The 16,530-nt window shown below is 46.5% G+C and overlaps 1 protein-coding gene across 15 annotated transcripts in view; it reads right to left on the bottom strand.

Moving 5' to 3' along the window:
* Positions 1–16,530, bottom strand: part of PATJ (PATJ crumbs cell polarity complex component) — a 222,761-nt gene that overhangs the window by 104,016 nt on the left and 102,215 nt on the right. For all 15 annotated transcript variants that reach the window (XR_015059284.1, XM_085885456.1, XM_085885451.1 and 12 more), the window contains 5 exons: positions 14,397–14,507; positions 11,072–11,258; positions 2,337–2,536; positions 2,145–2,236; positions 1,948–2,035 (listed from right to left, as the gene is read on the bottom strand). Coding sequence is in view for 14 of the 15 variants with exons in the window: in XM_085885456.1 (XP_085741582.1) it covers positions 1,948–2,035; positions 2,145–2,236; positions 2,337–2,536; positions 11,072–11,258; positions 14,397–14,507 (678 nt within the window). In the remaining variant the exon portion in view is untranslated. The remainder of the gene's footprint in view (positions 1–1,947; positions 2,036–2,144; positions 2,237–2,336; positions 2,537–11,071; positions 11,259–14,396; positions 14,508–16,530) is intronic.

Here is a 16,530-nt window from a genome sequence, read left to right as displayed (position 1 = left end):
ATATACTGAAACGCAAAAGAAACTTACCCCTTGTTTGAAATGTAATAAAATTGTAAGAGTTCAAAATAAAACAAACCAACAATTGCTAATTGAAACATTGGCATTTTATTGATGACATGTCAAGTTTTTGACCAAGATACACCATCTCATAAGTTTGTTCTACAGTACAGAACAGCACAGGGTGCAATGTCAGTCCCCTTTCAATAGCGTGTGTGGCCACCATTGTTTTGGATATATGCAGTGCATCGTCGGCGCATACTGCCAACCAGTCTTTGGATGGATTGCTGCTGGATTCTGTCCCACGCAGTCCTCAATGTCTGAAGCCATCTGACTTAGGACCATCTGCCTGTCCTGCCTTGCAGTGGTGAGACTCTTGGCCTCCCTGATCGAGATCTGTCATCTGCAGAGTTGTGGAGGGTGTCTGTCCACCAGGGCCGATAGTCAGGTGTGAACAGCTAAGGCGACGTGCCACCTCACGGTAGCTCAATCCGCCTTGCAGTATGCCCAAGGCACACTGCCGTTGATCCCTTGACGATTGTGGCATGTTGATTGAAATGCCCATTTTGCACTGGCCATTTTAAAGCCAATATCAACATATCACGCGCAGCTCATTAAAATCATCCCGTACCCCTTGGCTAATCACTGACAGTCAAAACAGCTGCTCAACAGCTGTGCTATGAAGTGACCATTGAAGGTTCAAGTGACCATCCGTGACCGTTTTGTCTGACAGTGAGGACACTATTGTCCACAAATAAGTTTGCACATTTACTACAAGCAGTGTTAATGTTGATATTTGAAAGTTTAAAAGGTGGTAAGTTTCTTTTGCATTTCAGTATACTGTATATAGTTTTGGCCCTATCTCTAAATTTTAGAAATCATGCCGATGTTGACCTTTTGACCTTAAAATAATTGGTGATTGAATTAATTGACCTGATATGCAAATACTGTTCAAATTTCAAGTCAATCAGATGAAAACTGATAATTTTAGAAATTGCACCTAAGTAATTGACCTTTGGCCTATGTTGACCAAAAAATTAGTGGTTGAATTCAGTGACCTGATACGCAAATCCTCTTCAAATTTCAAGTCAGCTGGATAGAAATTGACAATTTTAGAAATTTGGCCGATGTTGACCTTTTGGCCTATGATGACCTTTTGGCCAATATTGACCTCAAAAATAATAGGTGGTTGAATTCAGAGGCCTGATATGCAAATCCTCTTCAAGTTTCAAGTCAATCGGATGAAAATTGAGGATTTTATAAATTCGAGAAAGTTGACCTTTGATCTATGATGACCTTTTGACCTCAAAAAATAAATAGGATTCTGTCAGATCACCAACTCCACTATTTGGTGAAGTTTCTTGAAGATCAGTTTAAAATTGTGACCTGGAGGTGATTTAAGGTGAGCGGACAGTTAGGGAAGCGTTACAGTAACGACAGTGACGTTACAGTAATGACAGTACAGGACAGTCACGTTACAGTAACGGTAACGGATCAACATACTTGTCAAAAACTACCATGATTCTGTACCAAACCATCAAAAATCGAATGTTTGACCTCAGTGTGACCTTGACCTTTGACCGATTTTGACCAAACTCTAATCAGCACTAGCCACCACCCTCCTGAATCACGTGGTGTAATTGACATTGGTAGCTTCTTCCGTTCTCGAGTTATCGTGACTACAAACAAACAAACAAACACACAAACAAACAAACACACAAACAAACACACAAACAAACAAACACACAAACAGAGGACGGAAGTCATCAATATACTTACGAAATCTTTAGATTTCCTAAGTAACAAACACAGACAGGCAAACGGACCCAAATGCAATACCCTCTCCTCTGGCAAGGGTAATAAAAGAGGTATTAAGTTACAAATGAGAACATTTTCACATTTGCATTCATTCTGGAGGTTACACATGATGGTAAAACAAGAAAAGGTCACCTCTTTGTGAACAGAAACAGGCAGGAGAGAGAGGGCATGTGGACTAGTGATTGGAGAAACTGCCATGTGCTTGATGGCATCTTGCTTTCTGTTTCACGTCGATGAGATGCGGGACATTCAGCAGATAAACAGCGACTCAGAACTCCACAAAGTTGACACAGGAATAAAATGGCAATGGGGATCTTCAGAATGCTCACCTTAAAAGCACCAGTTTGACGCTGGATGGTGCACATTTGATAATAGCGGAAGCATTTTGATGGCTCTTTCCATAAAGCATCTGCCCGTTGATCTGTGGAAGGCGCCAGAATGGCACATACAGCATGCAAATCCACACCCTAACATGGAGATTTGAAATCATTCATCAAACTGTTCTCTCAGAACTACCTCACCTCCAGGAGCTCATCGCCCACCCGTATGCACCCATTTTGCGCAGCTGGGCCCCCGGCGGTGACGCCCACCACAAAGATGCTGAGACGTGATCGATTTTTGTTTCCAGCAAGGCTGAGGCCCAGCTCACCATTCTTCTTTTCCAAGTCAACCTGGAGGAGATCTCCAGGCAGTTCTCCAAATTGCTGCCACATTAAATCAGCTGCAGCAGAGAAAAAAAAAAGTGCAATCCTTTACTGACCATCCACATAATGCTTATCCAAAATGAAGATCGTTAACCCCCACCAACCCCCAAACCCATCCTGCACGCACAACTTACAAATAGTATAACCTCCCCACCATGACCTTCAACCTGATGTACTGTATCGATCGACTTGGCCAACGTAGGTTCATGCTTGTCTTTTTTGGTTCCCAACTCATGCACATGTATTATGTGAACACGTTTATGTGTACCGTCTGTGGATTTGGGACGGGGGTACGGGATTCCTGAAAACATCTTCCAACAAATGGAAAGACCATATCGTGATTTTAGATTGCCAAGGTAATTAAGGGTTCCAAACAAATGAGTGTTGGCTCAAAAATTGACGTGTACAAATTACATACAGGACTCCACCCCCAATCTTTATTCCTATACCTCCATAAATGTCCTTTCTCCCAGTTTAATCGCTAAAACATTATTTTTATAGTGTACAGTATGTGGCACATGCAAGAGCTTACATATTCGACGTATCGTGCACATCGTCGAGCGATGTGATAAGTTGAACAAGACAATCGACAAATCAATGCCATAAATGGAATACGAACCTGTAGTCACAGCATTATAAGGCAAGTGTTCAGATGGGAACACCAAACTAGCTCAATCTTGCACACATGAGACATATGTGACACGCACGCATGTGCAACATGCAGCGAACACACACGCACACCATTGAGAATAAAGAGATGAACAATCAAAGAACAAATTTTGGTCAATTTTTAAACCAGTGCAGCCAAAGTACTCATGAGGAAAGAATTCAAACAGCAATACCAACCACGTGACCTTCCCCAAATGGGGACCTTTCTGTAGCCACTCAAATGCAGAAAGCAACTCAGGACCTCAGCTGCCGCTCCCAAACAATAAGACGTTTCCACTTATTTTCCAGTTTCAATATCCTTTAGCCAATAAGCTCGAAAAAGGTTTAAAAATAGCATCGGAGAAGCATTTAGCAATGTGGCAAAAAAAAAAAAATTGACAAGGTTTAATAAGGGACGTGCCATTTTTCGCTTTGCAGAAACCACCCATTGCTATCGTTTGTGCATGGAGTCATGGCGGATTGGAACAAAACACCATTTGCACCAGAGATTACACACTTGGATGAAGGAAATCAAAACAAAGGAGCTTCCTCTGAACAAGCGGTAACCCTCGGCATGGTAGTGCCGGGCTCATGAAACTGGAAACACGTTTGGAGTCTTGCTCGGTGAAATGTTCCACAATCTCAATTCAGTTCGTTTTCCAAACAAATCCAAATGCCCCCAATCCGTTGTTGCTTCCACAAAAATGCACGATGCAATCCCTCGACTTGTTTTGTGTCACGGTCAGCAGAAGACATTCGCACGCATGGAGGAGACTGAAGGAGCTGGGGAGCGTGGGCTTCTATAAAGCTGTGCTGAAAATATGGCCACCAATTAATCTCAAGGAGATGGAAGACATCCCACATTATACGGCTTCCTGACAACTTGGCAAAAAATATTTCCCATTTCACACCGCAGTCCATCACGCACGCCGTCACGGCAATGGATGATGGCATCAAGGTTATTAATTAATTAAAAGACAGCGTTCCTTGGATCAAAAACGTTTTTCTTGTTTGTTCCTCGTGACCAAATCTCACAAAGGGAAGGGATTGGCACGTGAAGTGGACGAAAACGTCTTTCAACGTACACGCACATTATACGTGGGCTCTGCTGATTGGTTAATTGGCAAAGCTTATTAACGCAAAGGCTTCTCTCTTGGGAGGGACAGAAATATCAAAAAATACATAAACATAAGAGGCAGCAAAATCACCCTCTGGCGCAGGATGGCATACTCCACGATGCAGCTACAGGATCCAAACAGTTATTATCCGTCTGGTTTGACTCGAGCAGAAGCCATACGCAGAGGTCGGTAGAACAGCAATGGAAGTAATGAACTTCGAGTCCCAAATTAGAAATACCCATGGTCCTGCATCAAAGGAAGAGGCAGGGAGGTTGGGTTGATGGTTGTGTGGTGGTGGATAGACCTACCTTCTGCTTCAACAAAGTGAATGATAGACCAACCTTTTGATAGAACACCAAGGATCCTTCAGAACTAATAGCCCAATATAAAAATGCTAACTTGACGGTCTCCATCCCACCCATCCCCTTTCAAATAAAAGGTTTCCAAAAATGATAATATTGACTCCACTGACTTTCTGCACCATTGAGCATCACAAAAAAAAAAATCAGGAAAGGAAGATCTATCTATCTCTATCTATCTCTATCTCTATCTCTCTCTCTGGAAGAGGTCATGACACGAGCTGAGAATCGTGCAGTGTCACAGATGCGCCGCTCCAAGACTTTTCCCCACCACACTCCCTATCCCAGCAACAACTGTCGCTAGGTGACCATTGACGGAGTAGCATGGAAACGACATGGTTCAATCCCGCAGTAACAGATCCAGAGGGTAATTAACATTCCCACATGGAGATTCTGAAAAAAAACCTAAAAAAAACTCTCCTCACAACCTCACCAAAACGTCCATCATGTCGGGTATGACGAGATCCTGAGATCCAGAAAACAGTTTTATTATTTTCGAGAGTGGTGCGAGAGATCAGGGGTTGGCTGTTAGTGTAGTGAGTGTACGCCGAGGGTACCGGCAGCCATGCTCATAAGGGAGGGCAAAGTGGGGCGTGCGCCCGGTCAAGCACGATTCGCACATGAACAAAAAGCCAACCCAACACAAGCCAGATAACCATCAGAGGAATGGCAATTCTGGAGAGGCTGAGGCGATGCAAATTTGGAGTGCTGCCGAACACTTAGCCTTAGGGTACGTTTTCGACATTTTGATGGGCATGGACAGGAGTGAGAGAATAAAATTATACATAAAAAGCACATCCATGTGTAAAATGTGAGTTCCAAAGCTCAGCATGAGACAAGCCGGTGATAAAGAAAGACCGTAAACTGCAGGGTTTTCCATCAGAAAATGCTGACATTGATCCAATACAGCCAAAGCACTGCCAGAGTGCAAACCATGTCGGCACAGCGGCATCGGGTCCTACTGTAAATTAGGAGTTGGTGCTTCCTCCAAAATCCAATCCATGACAATTAGACAATCTCTGCAGTTCGTGAAGTTGGTTTTGGACACAGAGATAGGGGAGAGGGAGAGAGAGGGGGAGAGGGAGAGAGAGAGAGAGAGAGAGAGAGAGAGAGAGAGAGAGAGAGAGAGAGAGAGAGAGAGAGAGAGAGAGAGAGAGAGAGAGAGAGAGGGAGAGAGAGGGAGAGAGAGGGAGAGAGAGGGAGAGAGAGGGAGAGAGAGGGAGAGAGAGGGAGAGAGAGGGAGAGAGAGGGAGAGAGAGGGAGAGAGAGGGAGAGAGAGGGAGAGAGAGGGAGAGAGAGGGAGAGAGAGGGAGAGAGAGAGGGAGAGAGAGAGGGAGAGAGAGGGAGAGAGAGGGAGAGAGAGAGGGAGAGAGAGAGGGGGAGAGAGGGAGAGAGAGGGAGAGAGAGGGAGAGAGAGGGAGAGAGGGGGAGAGAGAGGGAGAGAGAGGGAGAGAGAGGGAGAGAGAGGGAGAGAGGGAGAGAGGGAGAGAGGGAGAGAGGGAGAGAGGGAGAGAGCCAGAGAGACAGACAGAGAGACAGACAGAGAGACAGACAGAGAGACAGACAGAGAGACAGACAGAGAGACAGACAGAGAGACAGACAGAGAGACAGACAGAGAGACAGACAGTGAGAATGTACCGCACAACAGCAACTCGAGTGAAGGATAACAACGCGGTATATTGAAGGTCCTCCACGTGGTCGTCAAGTGGTGGTTTGGGGGCTGTGGATTCACCAATGTTGTCGTGATGGTAAAATGTATTGTGTTGTGAAAACGCATGCACTCACCGAGGGTCATTACATACCCCTCCTCCTCCTCCTCCTCCTCCATCACCTCACCATTCCACAAACCACTCAAAAAAAAAAGATCTCGCTTTAGCAACATCAACAATTTCCCATTCATCGATCGCAAAGCAAACGTTCATCAAGCATACGTCTGGACAATAACAATCAAGGTAAAGGTGGTGGAGGTTATTGGGTGGATGGGGGCAAGGTTGGTGGGGTAAGGGATTGGCAGTAGAGGAGGGATTGAAAAACTGCAAGCAATGCCATTTCTCAAGAAGCACTTGCACTTGGTTAAACGGGAGGACAATATTAAAAGTTTCACAAATCGTTGCGGAGGAAGAAGTAAGGGAAACAAACAAACAAGTTTGGAATAATTTTGAGGGAAACATGAAAATTCAAACCACACTTCATTCCCCCGGCTGACAGCCCAGCATTAGAAACTCCTGTGGTGCAGGAACGATGAACAAATGTCCACTCAGTTCATTCGAGAGTGTCAAAATAAAAATTAATCAATCCATCAATCAACAGGCATTCACCGAAGTGTCGAGAGGGTGTGGAGCACAGAAATCGTACAACTTCACTCCCCAAGATCCCCCCACCAAGGAATGCAGTGGACAACTTGGAATTTCTGCATTACATGGAGGGGACCATTGATGTAAAAAAAAATGAGAAAAGGTTATAATATCAGAACCAGACATCTCACACTGTCAGTGCGCTCCACAGTGATGCAAATCAACACAGTTGTCCTCTATATACAGGAGAACTGTCAATCGGTGTTGGTTCCACAATCCCCTCACTTTGCAGAACAACAAAATTAATAAACAAACAGATAGGTTTTTACAAAAACTATTATTAAAGGTCCTATTCCCAGAATTGTGAAAATGGAAGTACGAAACTACTTACCTCGCTGGCCAACCCCCTGTGTCATCACGCCCTCCATCGGGGTGCACGATCTGCAACTGCACTCTCAGCACGAATAACCGGCATGAGGCGCGGAGTACGAGGGGTATGCGCCGCATTGCACACGCCGGGAGTGCCGAATATTCCTGCTCCCTGCGAGATAATCCAGGGTGTCTCCGCAACGCGGCCTCCCCGCACAGCCTCTTCTCGCCACAGACAGTCAATAAAGTGAATAAGGCAGCAGCCGCAGGAAAGGGGAAAGGTGTCGACAGCTGGAGAGACGTCCAGTATGGCGTCAAGACAGAAAAATGTAAACAACAAAATGAGCCGGAAGGCTGAAGAGTGGCACGATCGCAACCGTGGGGACGACAGGAGGCTGGAGCTCCCTGCGGGGCTGACTGGCAGACGGGGTTCTGCACAGGGCTCCTCGCGGGGCCGACGGGAGGCTGGAGCTCCTCGCGGGGCCGACGGGAGGCCGGGGTGACTCGTGGGGCCGACGGGAGGCCGGGGTGACTCGTGGGGCCGACGGGAGGCCGGGGTGACTCGTGGGGCCGACGGGAGGCCGGGGTGACTCGTGGGGCCGACGGGAGGCCGGGGTGACTCGTGGGGCCGACGGGAGGCCGGGGTGACTCGTGGGGCCGACGGGAGGCCGGGGTGACTCGTGGGGCCGACGGGAGGCCGGGGTGACTCGTGGGGCCGACGGGAGGCCGGGGTGACTCGTGGGGCCGACGGGAGGCCGGGGTGACTCGTGGGACCGACGGGAGGCCGGGGTGACTCGTGGGGCCGACGGGAGGCCGGGGTTACTCGTGGGGCCGACGGGAGGCCAGGGATTGCTACGGGGCTTAATCGTGGATGGGGATCCACTCAGGTCTAAAGGGCTGCCGGCGCTCCACGCAGGGCAGAGCCAATGGAGGGTGGCTGGGGCTCCTCGTGGGGTCAGCCGGGGAGCTTCGTAGGGGCCGACCTAGGATCTTCATGGGGAGCTGACCAAGGATCTTCACTGAGGCCAACAGACAGCCGGGGCTCCTCGCAGGCCTACTCGACAGAGCTGACGGGCGGGGATCCCTGTATGGCCGACTGGCAGACAGAGATCCACATGGGGCCAACAGAAGTGGCTCCTTTTGGGGCAGAATGGGGCTCCTTGCAGGGCCGAACTGGGATCCTTGTGGTGGGGGGCATACCTGGGATCCTTGTGGTGGGGGGAATACCTGGGATCCTAATGGGGGGAGGGGGGCCTTCTTGGGATCCTCATGGGGAGAAAGGGGCCTACATAGGATCCTCACGGGGCAAGGGGGGCTTACCTGGAATCCTCACAGGGGGAGGGGAGCCAACCTGGGATCCCAGCAGGGGCTGACCTGGGATCTTCACAGGGTCCAATGCTCCTCATGGGGACTGAGGGACAGCCGGGGTCCTCATGGGGCTGACGTTCCTTGTGGGGACTGATGGGACTGTGATCCGACGGGGCTGCTTTTGGTGCTGATGAGGCTCCTTGCAGGGGCTAATGGCGTTCCCTCTGTGGCCAACTGGCAAACGGGGACCTGCACTACCCAATGGATGGTCAGAGCTCCTTTTCGGGCTGATGAGGCTCCTTGCAGGGGTAGACCGAGGACCCTCTCGGAGGTCACCCGGGATCCTCATGGTGGCCTACTTCGGCTCCTCACAGGGCAGACCCTCCTCATGGGGACCAATGGGCAGCTGGGCCTTTTCATGGGCATACTTAACGGGGCCGATGGGCAGCAGGGGCGACTCGCAGGGGCCGACGGGAACCACACAGTGCCAACCGAGGCTCCTTTCAGAGCTGACATGCAGCCGGGACTCCTCATGGGGGGCGATGTAGGGCTACTCATAGGGGCTGTTGAAGGTCTTTGTGAGGGCTGACGGATGTCCCTGCATGGCCAACTGGCAAACAGGGACCTGTGTGGGGCCGATGGGTGGCCTGGGCTTCTTTTGTGGCTGATGGGACGCCTTGTGGGGCCAACGGGGCTCCTGGTGGGTCAACGGGTAGCTGGGGATCCTCACAGGTGTGGAAAAGGCTACTCGTGGGGTGCTGGGTGTGCAAACGTTACTGGGGGGGGGGGAGACAGGCAGGCAGGGGGCGTTGTGGTGTGATTGATTGGCAGAGCAGAGCTTTCACTCACGCTCCCACTGATAATGAGCAAGATCCTGGCAACCCTTATGCCTCCACTTAAAATGAACAAGATCCTGGCAACCCTCCCACTACCACTGCTAATGATTAAGTTACCTTTGCCAAACCACCATCCCCAATCGTCATATTGTGTCAAAGGGTTTGTCACATCCAGCGAAACTGCACTTCTACCCTGAAGACAATGAGCACATCAGTACCAATTCCACGGGTGCCACTGACAGCCTTATTCTCGAATTGCAAATAATTAATACTGTGACCCATCACAAGACCTCAATCACTTTTGCTCACAAGAGACTGATGCAGGTAGTTTGCTCGCTGAAAAAACAAACCATCAATCTCGTTTGCTTCACAATGCAACCACTGAAGCCTGGGGTAATATATGGGAATACAAAGCAATTATATAACCCCCGTTGTAACCCCATCTCTCTCCATAACCCAAACCCTTTTCTCCACACTCAAGTGTGATCCACTATCAGATCCCCTCCTCACCTCCCCCCCCCCACCCCACCCAATCCCTAATAAATAGATAAATGAAGTAAATCATGTGATTGAGCCGACACCATGGCATATTGAAACCAAGGGAAACAGACACAAAGTTATTACACAAGGGAAAGACAACAGACACTGTTAATGCGTGATGTTTATTCAGTTCTCCACACAGAGATTTGATAATATTTTGTGCTTTTTGTGCATTTATCAACCAAATATCTCATCCACATTATTAACAAGAGGATGCCCGGAAGTTAATACAGACAAGACACAAACTGGTTGCTTTTGTATTTTTAAAGATTGGTGATTACATTGCTGGTTAGTCAACGTTAAGAGCAAAGAGTGTACACCCACATATCAGCACAGTCTTTCCAAAGCAGAGAGACGTGCTGCCAAGCCTTGGGCACAAACGATGCACATACGAGGAAGCAAAACAATTTGCTGTGTTAATGCCGAGTTCATCCCCATCAGCAACACAACCGTGCAGAAAACATTCGGTTGTGGCTGTGATGAGGAGCCGTTTAAAATTGAGCCATCACAATTAGCAGCATGTCGCATCCCACAACGCTCGCGTGTCGGAATAAAATTGGGACATCATTTGCCGCAGTCACACGCAGTGGAACCGTAGGAATGCTCAAAGTACAGTATAACCTCGAGAAGATATGCCGAAGGTATCCTCGACTCCCTTTTCCCACCACCAAATGCATCCAAAATCAGCAATAAAAAAAAAAAAACAGGATGGTCAAGAAAAATATATTAACCCAAGTTAAACATAAATCGGCGATTTATACAAACAAAATGGGAGAAGGAAATTCCTCTGATCAAATGTATTTCAAATCAAGTAAAACTATTAAAATGAATGGAAATTTAAATTTCCACTTTGGTTGTTCTTGCGGGATGCGGGACGCAAAAAAAAAAAACAATCTAAAGAATTGCGTCCAGCCAGAACAATACACAATACCCTGAGAAAGCAAAACACCTATTTAAAAAAAAACAAAAAAAACCTTCCTATACTGTCCCGAACAATCTGGTACAAAAGATTAAAATGGGAATCCGTATGTGGCAATTTAGGTATTTTAAGCAAATAACTTCCTCAAAAGGTAGACTTACCCTGAAACCTAATATCTCCTTCCATTTCATATTCTTGGCTTTGCTTACGGGACACCACCATGCTGCTTCCCTGGTTCGAGTTGGTGGCAAAGCCAGCCTTGTGCGTACTGCCATTACGAGAAGATGAAGCAGAGCGGTCGCAGTCTTTCATCCCATCGGTGTCCTCGTCATCTTCCTCAGCTGCTCCCTGAGGTGGAGGTGAAGATGACACTTCAAAACACATCACAAACACAGCACACAATATAATTTGCCATTTTTGGAAAAACTCCATAACTTGACGTAAATCAAATCCTTCCCAACTGTAGTGATGGTTCAAGAGGGAATGGACCATTTTGTGGAACCATTTCAAAAACCAACCAGTAACAGGTTGAATCTATCTATCTATAATTCCAGCAATGTGTGTGTGTGTGTGTGCGTGTGCGTGTGCGTGTGCGTGTGCGACCGCTGTTTCTTGACAACCACTGGTCCAATCTAATTGAAACTTGCCAGGTATATTGCTGGGGACCTGAGTATGTGCCTTTTCAAGGTTTGATATTAATCGGACAAGTGGTTCCCAAGTTATGGCCATTTATTTACCAAACCAATGACAGGACACCTTGCTTGGCGTTTTGCGCCCACAGTATCTATCGTCTATCTATCTATAATTCCAGCAATCTGTTTGTTTGCCTTTTCAAGGTTTGAAATTAATCTGACAAGTGGTTCCCAAGCTATGGCCAAGTTAGAGCGCGTTCCCCATTACGGGTTACAACGCACGGACTTCCGGATAGTGATGACTTACTGTATTATAATAATTTCTCGATTTCTTATGCGCATTTATAGATAAACACAATGCCCCAATCCAGTCGTCGTTTACGAAAGCGAAGACCTGTGTGGTTGCTTGAAAGTTTTTTTTTGCACGTACGGCCACGCGAGAGCAAAGGAACGGCCTGTGTGGTTGTTGTTTCTGGCACGCGATTTGAAAGTTTGTTTTTTTTTTGCACGTACAGGCACGCACTCGTACTAATAAATGTCAATGTGTGTGTGTGTGTGTCTCCTCTATAACTGCAAAACCATGAAACCGAGCAGCCTCAAACTTTGCATGCATATGAAGAAAACTCCAAGGGAGTGCACGAGTAAAAATTGGGTGTTTGGGTAAATTAAAACACCCCTTTTGAATATAATTAACGGCCTTATATAATTAATGGCCGTCCCGCCTGAGCGAGTTGACTGTACATCCCGCCATCCTGCCTGAGCGAGTCGACAGTCAGGCGATCCTCGTCCACTTCGCTGTCTAGGGTCTTAAGGCATATCCTGGCTTACCTCGCTGGGACTGAAACTGCCATGGTTTTTGGCCTGCTCAACCATGCCTTGACATGGAACAGTCAGCAACAATTTCTTAACAATAGATTGTTATGATTTTTTTTCCACTTTCCTCACTCATATTATCGAATACCTGTTCATCATAGCTACGAATCGCTGGGTACATTGCAATGCTAAAAACGCCTGGAGACGCCAGCATTCGTGGCTTTATTTCGTTTCCGCACATTCCATAATGTCGAGAAACTCTTAAACTAAGCCGAATTACAAAATTAAAACTCCAGATTTGAACTTAGCAGCAGTTGCGACTGTGAAAAAAAGGTGTTCATTTGCCAAATTCGGACATCGTTTGGACATTTAGATATAGCCATCACTTGCCAAGCCAGCTGTCCTAATCAAACATTTAATTGGAGTGCTTACTTGAGTGCTTTAGCCACTTGCTGAACGCTCCACAGTCGACAGCGGTACAGTTCATGTCCCGATTGGGATGTACAGTCAGCAGTTGATCAAAAGTAGAGCATGTTCTGAGAACGAGTTTTCGCCACGGCGCGGACTTAATTAAACAACAACAACAACCGCTACGTTATTCTGAGTGAATCGTTCACTCACTGCAGATGATTTTGCCACACCGTCCTCCCGCCTGGGCAAGTCGTCCGCGCACCGTCCTCCCGCCTCGGCTACCCTTTCCCTCCCAACTACCCCCCCTCTCCCCCATCCTCCTCTATTATCCCTCCTCTGCCTTCTCTCTCCCTCTTTCTTTCCCCCTCCCCCCCCCCAACATCACCGTCAGTGATGTGACAGGTTGTACTTGCTGGTATTGAATAAGTGTTGGGTCTGGGAGCTAGATTATATAAAATTCGAGTTGAGAAAAAGAAGACAAAAAATGAAAGTTGAAAGCAACTGGAAGTTGGACGGGAAGGGGGGAGGGTGAATATTCTGCCATATTTGCGTACAAAATAAATAGATGGCCAGCTGCCATTGCTACCTTGGCCACCTCTCATTGATCGAGGATGAGAGGTGGTCATTGTCGCATTTGAAACAGATAGTACCATAACAAAAAATTGAAAGACGACAGGTTTGTAACAAAAGTACAAGTTCAAACGCTTATTATATTTTAAAGCCTTCCGAGTGAGGTGAATCTTCCCACAGGTTTTAATATGAAACGCACACCCCGTGGGGATTCCGACAGTCTTTCGGCAAATAAACAGTCATAACAGATTGGTAAGGCGGTATGACAGGGAAAGGATGATACCGCCGATAAGTAGAAATGCCAGAGGTAACACGTTTCATGCTTGCATAATCAACGTGTGTAAAACAAGTCGATGAAAGACATTATTGTGGGATTTGGGGAGGAAGGGGGGGTGAAGGGAGGATTGAAAAACTAAGCTAAGTCTTGCTCCTTTCTGTCTAAGAATAAATAAACAAACAAATAAATAAATAACTAATCTGCCCCACTTTAATCCCAAGCGATTGGTACATGTTTAGTTAAATATGCTGCCCATTTGTCTTCCTTAAAGCAAGACTCATTTTTTTTCATTTCTTCACCATTCTCGAACCTCCTTGTTTTTCAAATCCTGGCCTTTCGTTCAAGAAGAACCCGGTTCACCGATTCACTATCATTTACCAATTACTGGTTTGTGACAAACGTGCTCGGGCCAAATTACGTAACCTTGAACTCATCCAAAAAAGAGCCGAGCGAAGACCTTTGGACGACCGATCTCAAATTGCACATAAATCTCGTTATTTTTGGTCTCAATGGCCACCTGAAGGCGAAAGTTGTGCAAATAGGTTCATGAAAACACTTAATCAGCATATGTTAAAATAATATTTTCAACCTTTTGTTCTCCATTTGAGAAACTCGCACATAACAAAAGAGCATAAAGATAATGCAGTTGGCAGAAGTGGTGGTGGTGGGGGGGGGGGAGGGAGGTAAGGCAGGAGAAGAGGGTGGCAGGTTGGTGGAGTCGAATCAATCAGGATATTATCCAAGCTTGACTGCATTACAAAAAAAAAACCCTTTAAAACTCACTGTGGACGCGGCAAACACGGGTTCAACGGTGAACACAATAGGATTCGGAGACTCTCGCAGTATCTCTGCAACCTCAGCTTGCGTCATATCTCGTAGGCTTTCACCATTGACCTGCATTCAAAAAGGAATCGTGTTTGTGAGTCCATTTGCATCCAACAAACTTCGTTTGGTCCCATCCCTGCAGGGTGCACGTGGTCTGCCAGTGACTCTCTTCTTGTTAAACTCCCAAAATCCAGGCCTACTGGTCACCTCAACTCATTTGTACCTCTTTTCGTTTGTTAGTTGCCGCTTGGTTTGTTCATTTGCCGTTTCATCTCCAAATTTCCTCTTCCTCTTCCTCTTCTTGCTGTGTTTCTGCTTGTGTGCAGCTTGTTCACCCCCATGTGTCTTTCTCCCCCTCCCCTTCATCTCACTCTCACTTCTGCTGTTGTTGTTTCCCCCTTTCCATTTTTTCCCCTTACATGCTGCTCTAACTCTTCCATGAGCATCGATCATGAATACAAAAAGAAAAACAGAACTACCCTGCAGCACCATGGGAATCAGCAGGAAGCATTTGTTTAGGAGAAGAGAAAGACATGGAAAATTGGACGATCTTTAGACACAGCAGTGGTTGTGCAATTCAATTATAAAGAACATGCCCTATGCAATGCCTCAATCAAGACAAACAAACGATGGGAGTTGGGGGAGGGGGTTGCATGTTAGTGTCTGCACCACAACAATGTCGAAGTAACGAGAAAATGATTGGAAAGTCATGTCTTTAACGCAAAGTACTGATAAGAAAAAGAACACAAAAAATACACCCGTGCGGGAGTGACGGTCATCTCTGAGAGAAACAAGGTCAGCTGCTATGCAGTGACACCATTCACTAACTTTTACCATGCCCAGTAGAGAATATATAGCCTCCTGAAGGTAGGGCAGTTTTTGCAAACTTTGAAGTCACGTGACGCGAAAGCGAAATTCGAAAATCCGTCCTGACCAAATTTAGATATTGTCCCATACATTCATATGCCACAATCTAATTCAAGATCGCTTGAGAAATGTAGAAGGAGATAGATTTTGAAAATCGTCATTTTTGCATTTTTTGCCAACTTTGAAGTCACGTGACACGAAAGCGAATATCGAAAATCCGCCCGATCAAAATTTAGATATTGTCCCATAGATTCATTTGCTGCAATCAAATTCAAGATCGCTTGAGAAATGGCGGAGGAGATAGAATTTGAAAATCGTCATTTTCGCAACTTTGACAGCCTCGTGACCTTGACCTTGACCTTCGGTGACCTTGAAAGTCTTACCATCGTGTACGTCTCATCGACCTCTATCAGGATCACTAATGACCAGATCTCCCGCTTCAACTTCATTGTGAACGGACGGACGGATCGAAGGACATCGACACCCATATTATTAGGTCAGGCTCGAAGAGATGCCCTAAAAAGGTGACAAGGTAGCCTAACCTTTTTCACTACCCACCCTCAACCCAACATACCAACTGCCAACTGCTTCCTTCCATGTTCCCATGTGACAATGATTTATTACATGTCTGGACGTCAGCCAGGTCCGTTTTGCTCGTCAATGAACATTGCGACACAACAATCCATTCAACGTTTACCAAAGACTCTTTTCATGAGATTTCCCTTACTTTTGCTTGCATAAGAGTGCAAGTTTAAATACAACCACAGCTGCACCGTTATTCATCGCCGATCACATTCAGATCGAGTCGGGGTGCAAGCTAAGAGGAATGCTAAAATGAATCAACATTGGTGGCACCCAGAAGGTTTTCCTTCATTCGAAAACGAGATCTCTGGCTGCGTCGAATGGCTCACGATTGTGACCAGAATACATCGATACAATACTTGCCCTTCCAAGTGAGCTGGTCACCCAAGTTCAAATGTGCGCTTTTTTAATTCTTAAAAACAAATTCTTCAACTTGTGAATGACAATCAATTAACAGGATCTACATTTCCTATACTGTGACAAACTTGCGATTAACATCATAACTGTTACAAGCTAGGGGGTGCAGCAGTACAGAACATCTTGAGGAAAATGTCAGGGGCATAGAAAAGGCCCCTTTGTATGGTATGTGCCATGTGGGAAACAAAAACAAAAGAAAGGACATTCCATGGCTTGTGGAAAATGC

Source organism: Eptatretus burgeri, chromosome 6, assembly GCF_056783735.1.
Source record: "Eptatretus burgeri isolate ZD-2024b chromosome 6, Ebu_testis_v1, whole genome shotgun sequence".
In the NCBI taxonomy this organism is placed as follows: domain Eukaryota; kingdom Metazoa; phylum Chordata; class Myxini; order Myxiniformes; family Myxinidae; genus Eptatretus; species Eptatretus burgeri.
This window is presented reverse-complemented; position numbering and strand designations above follow the sequence as displayed.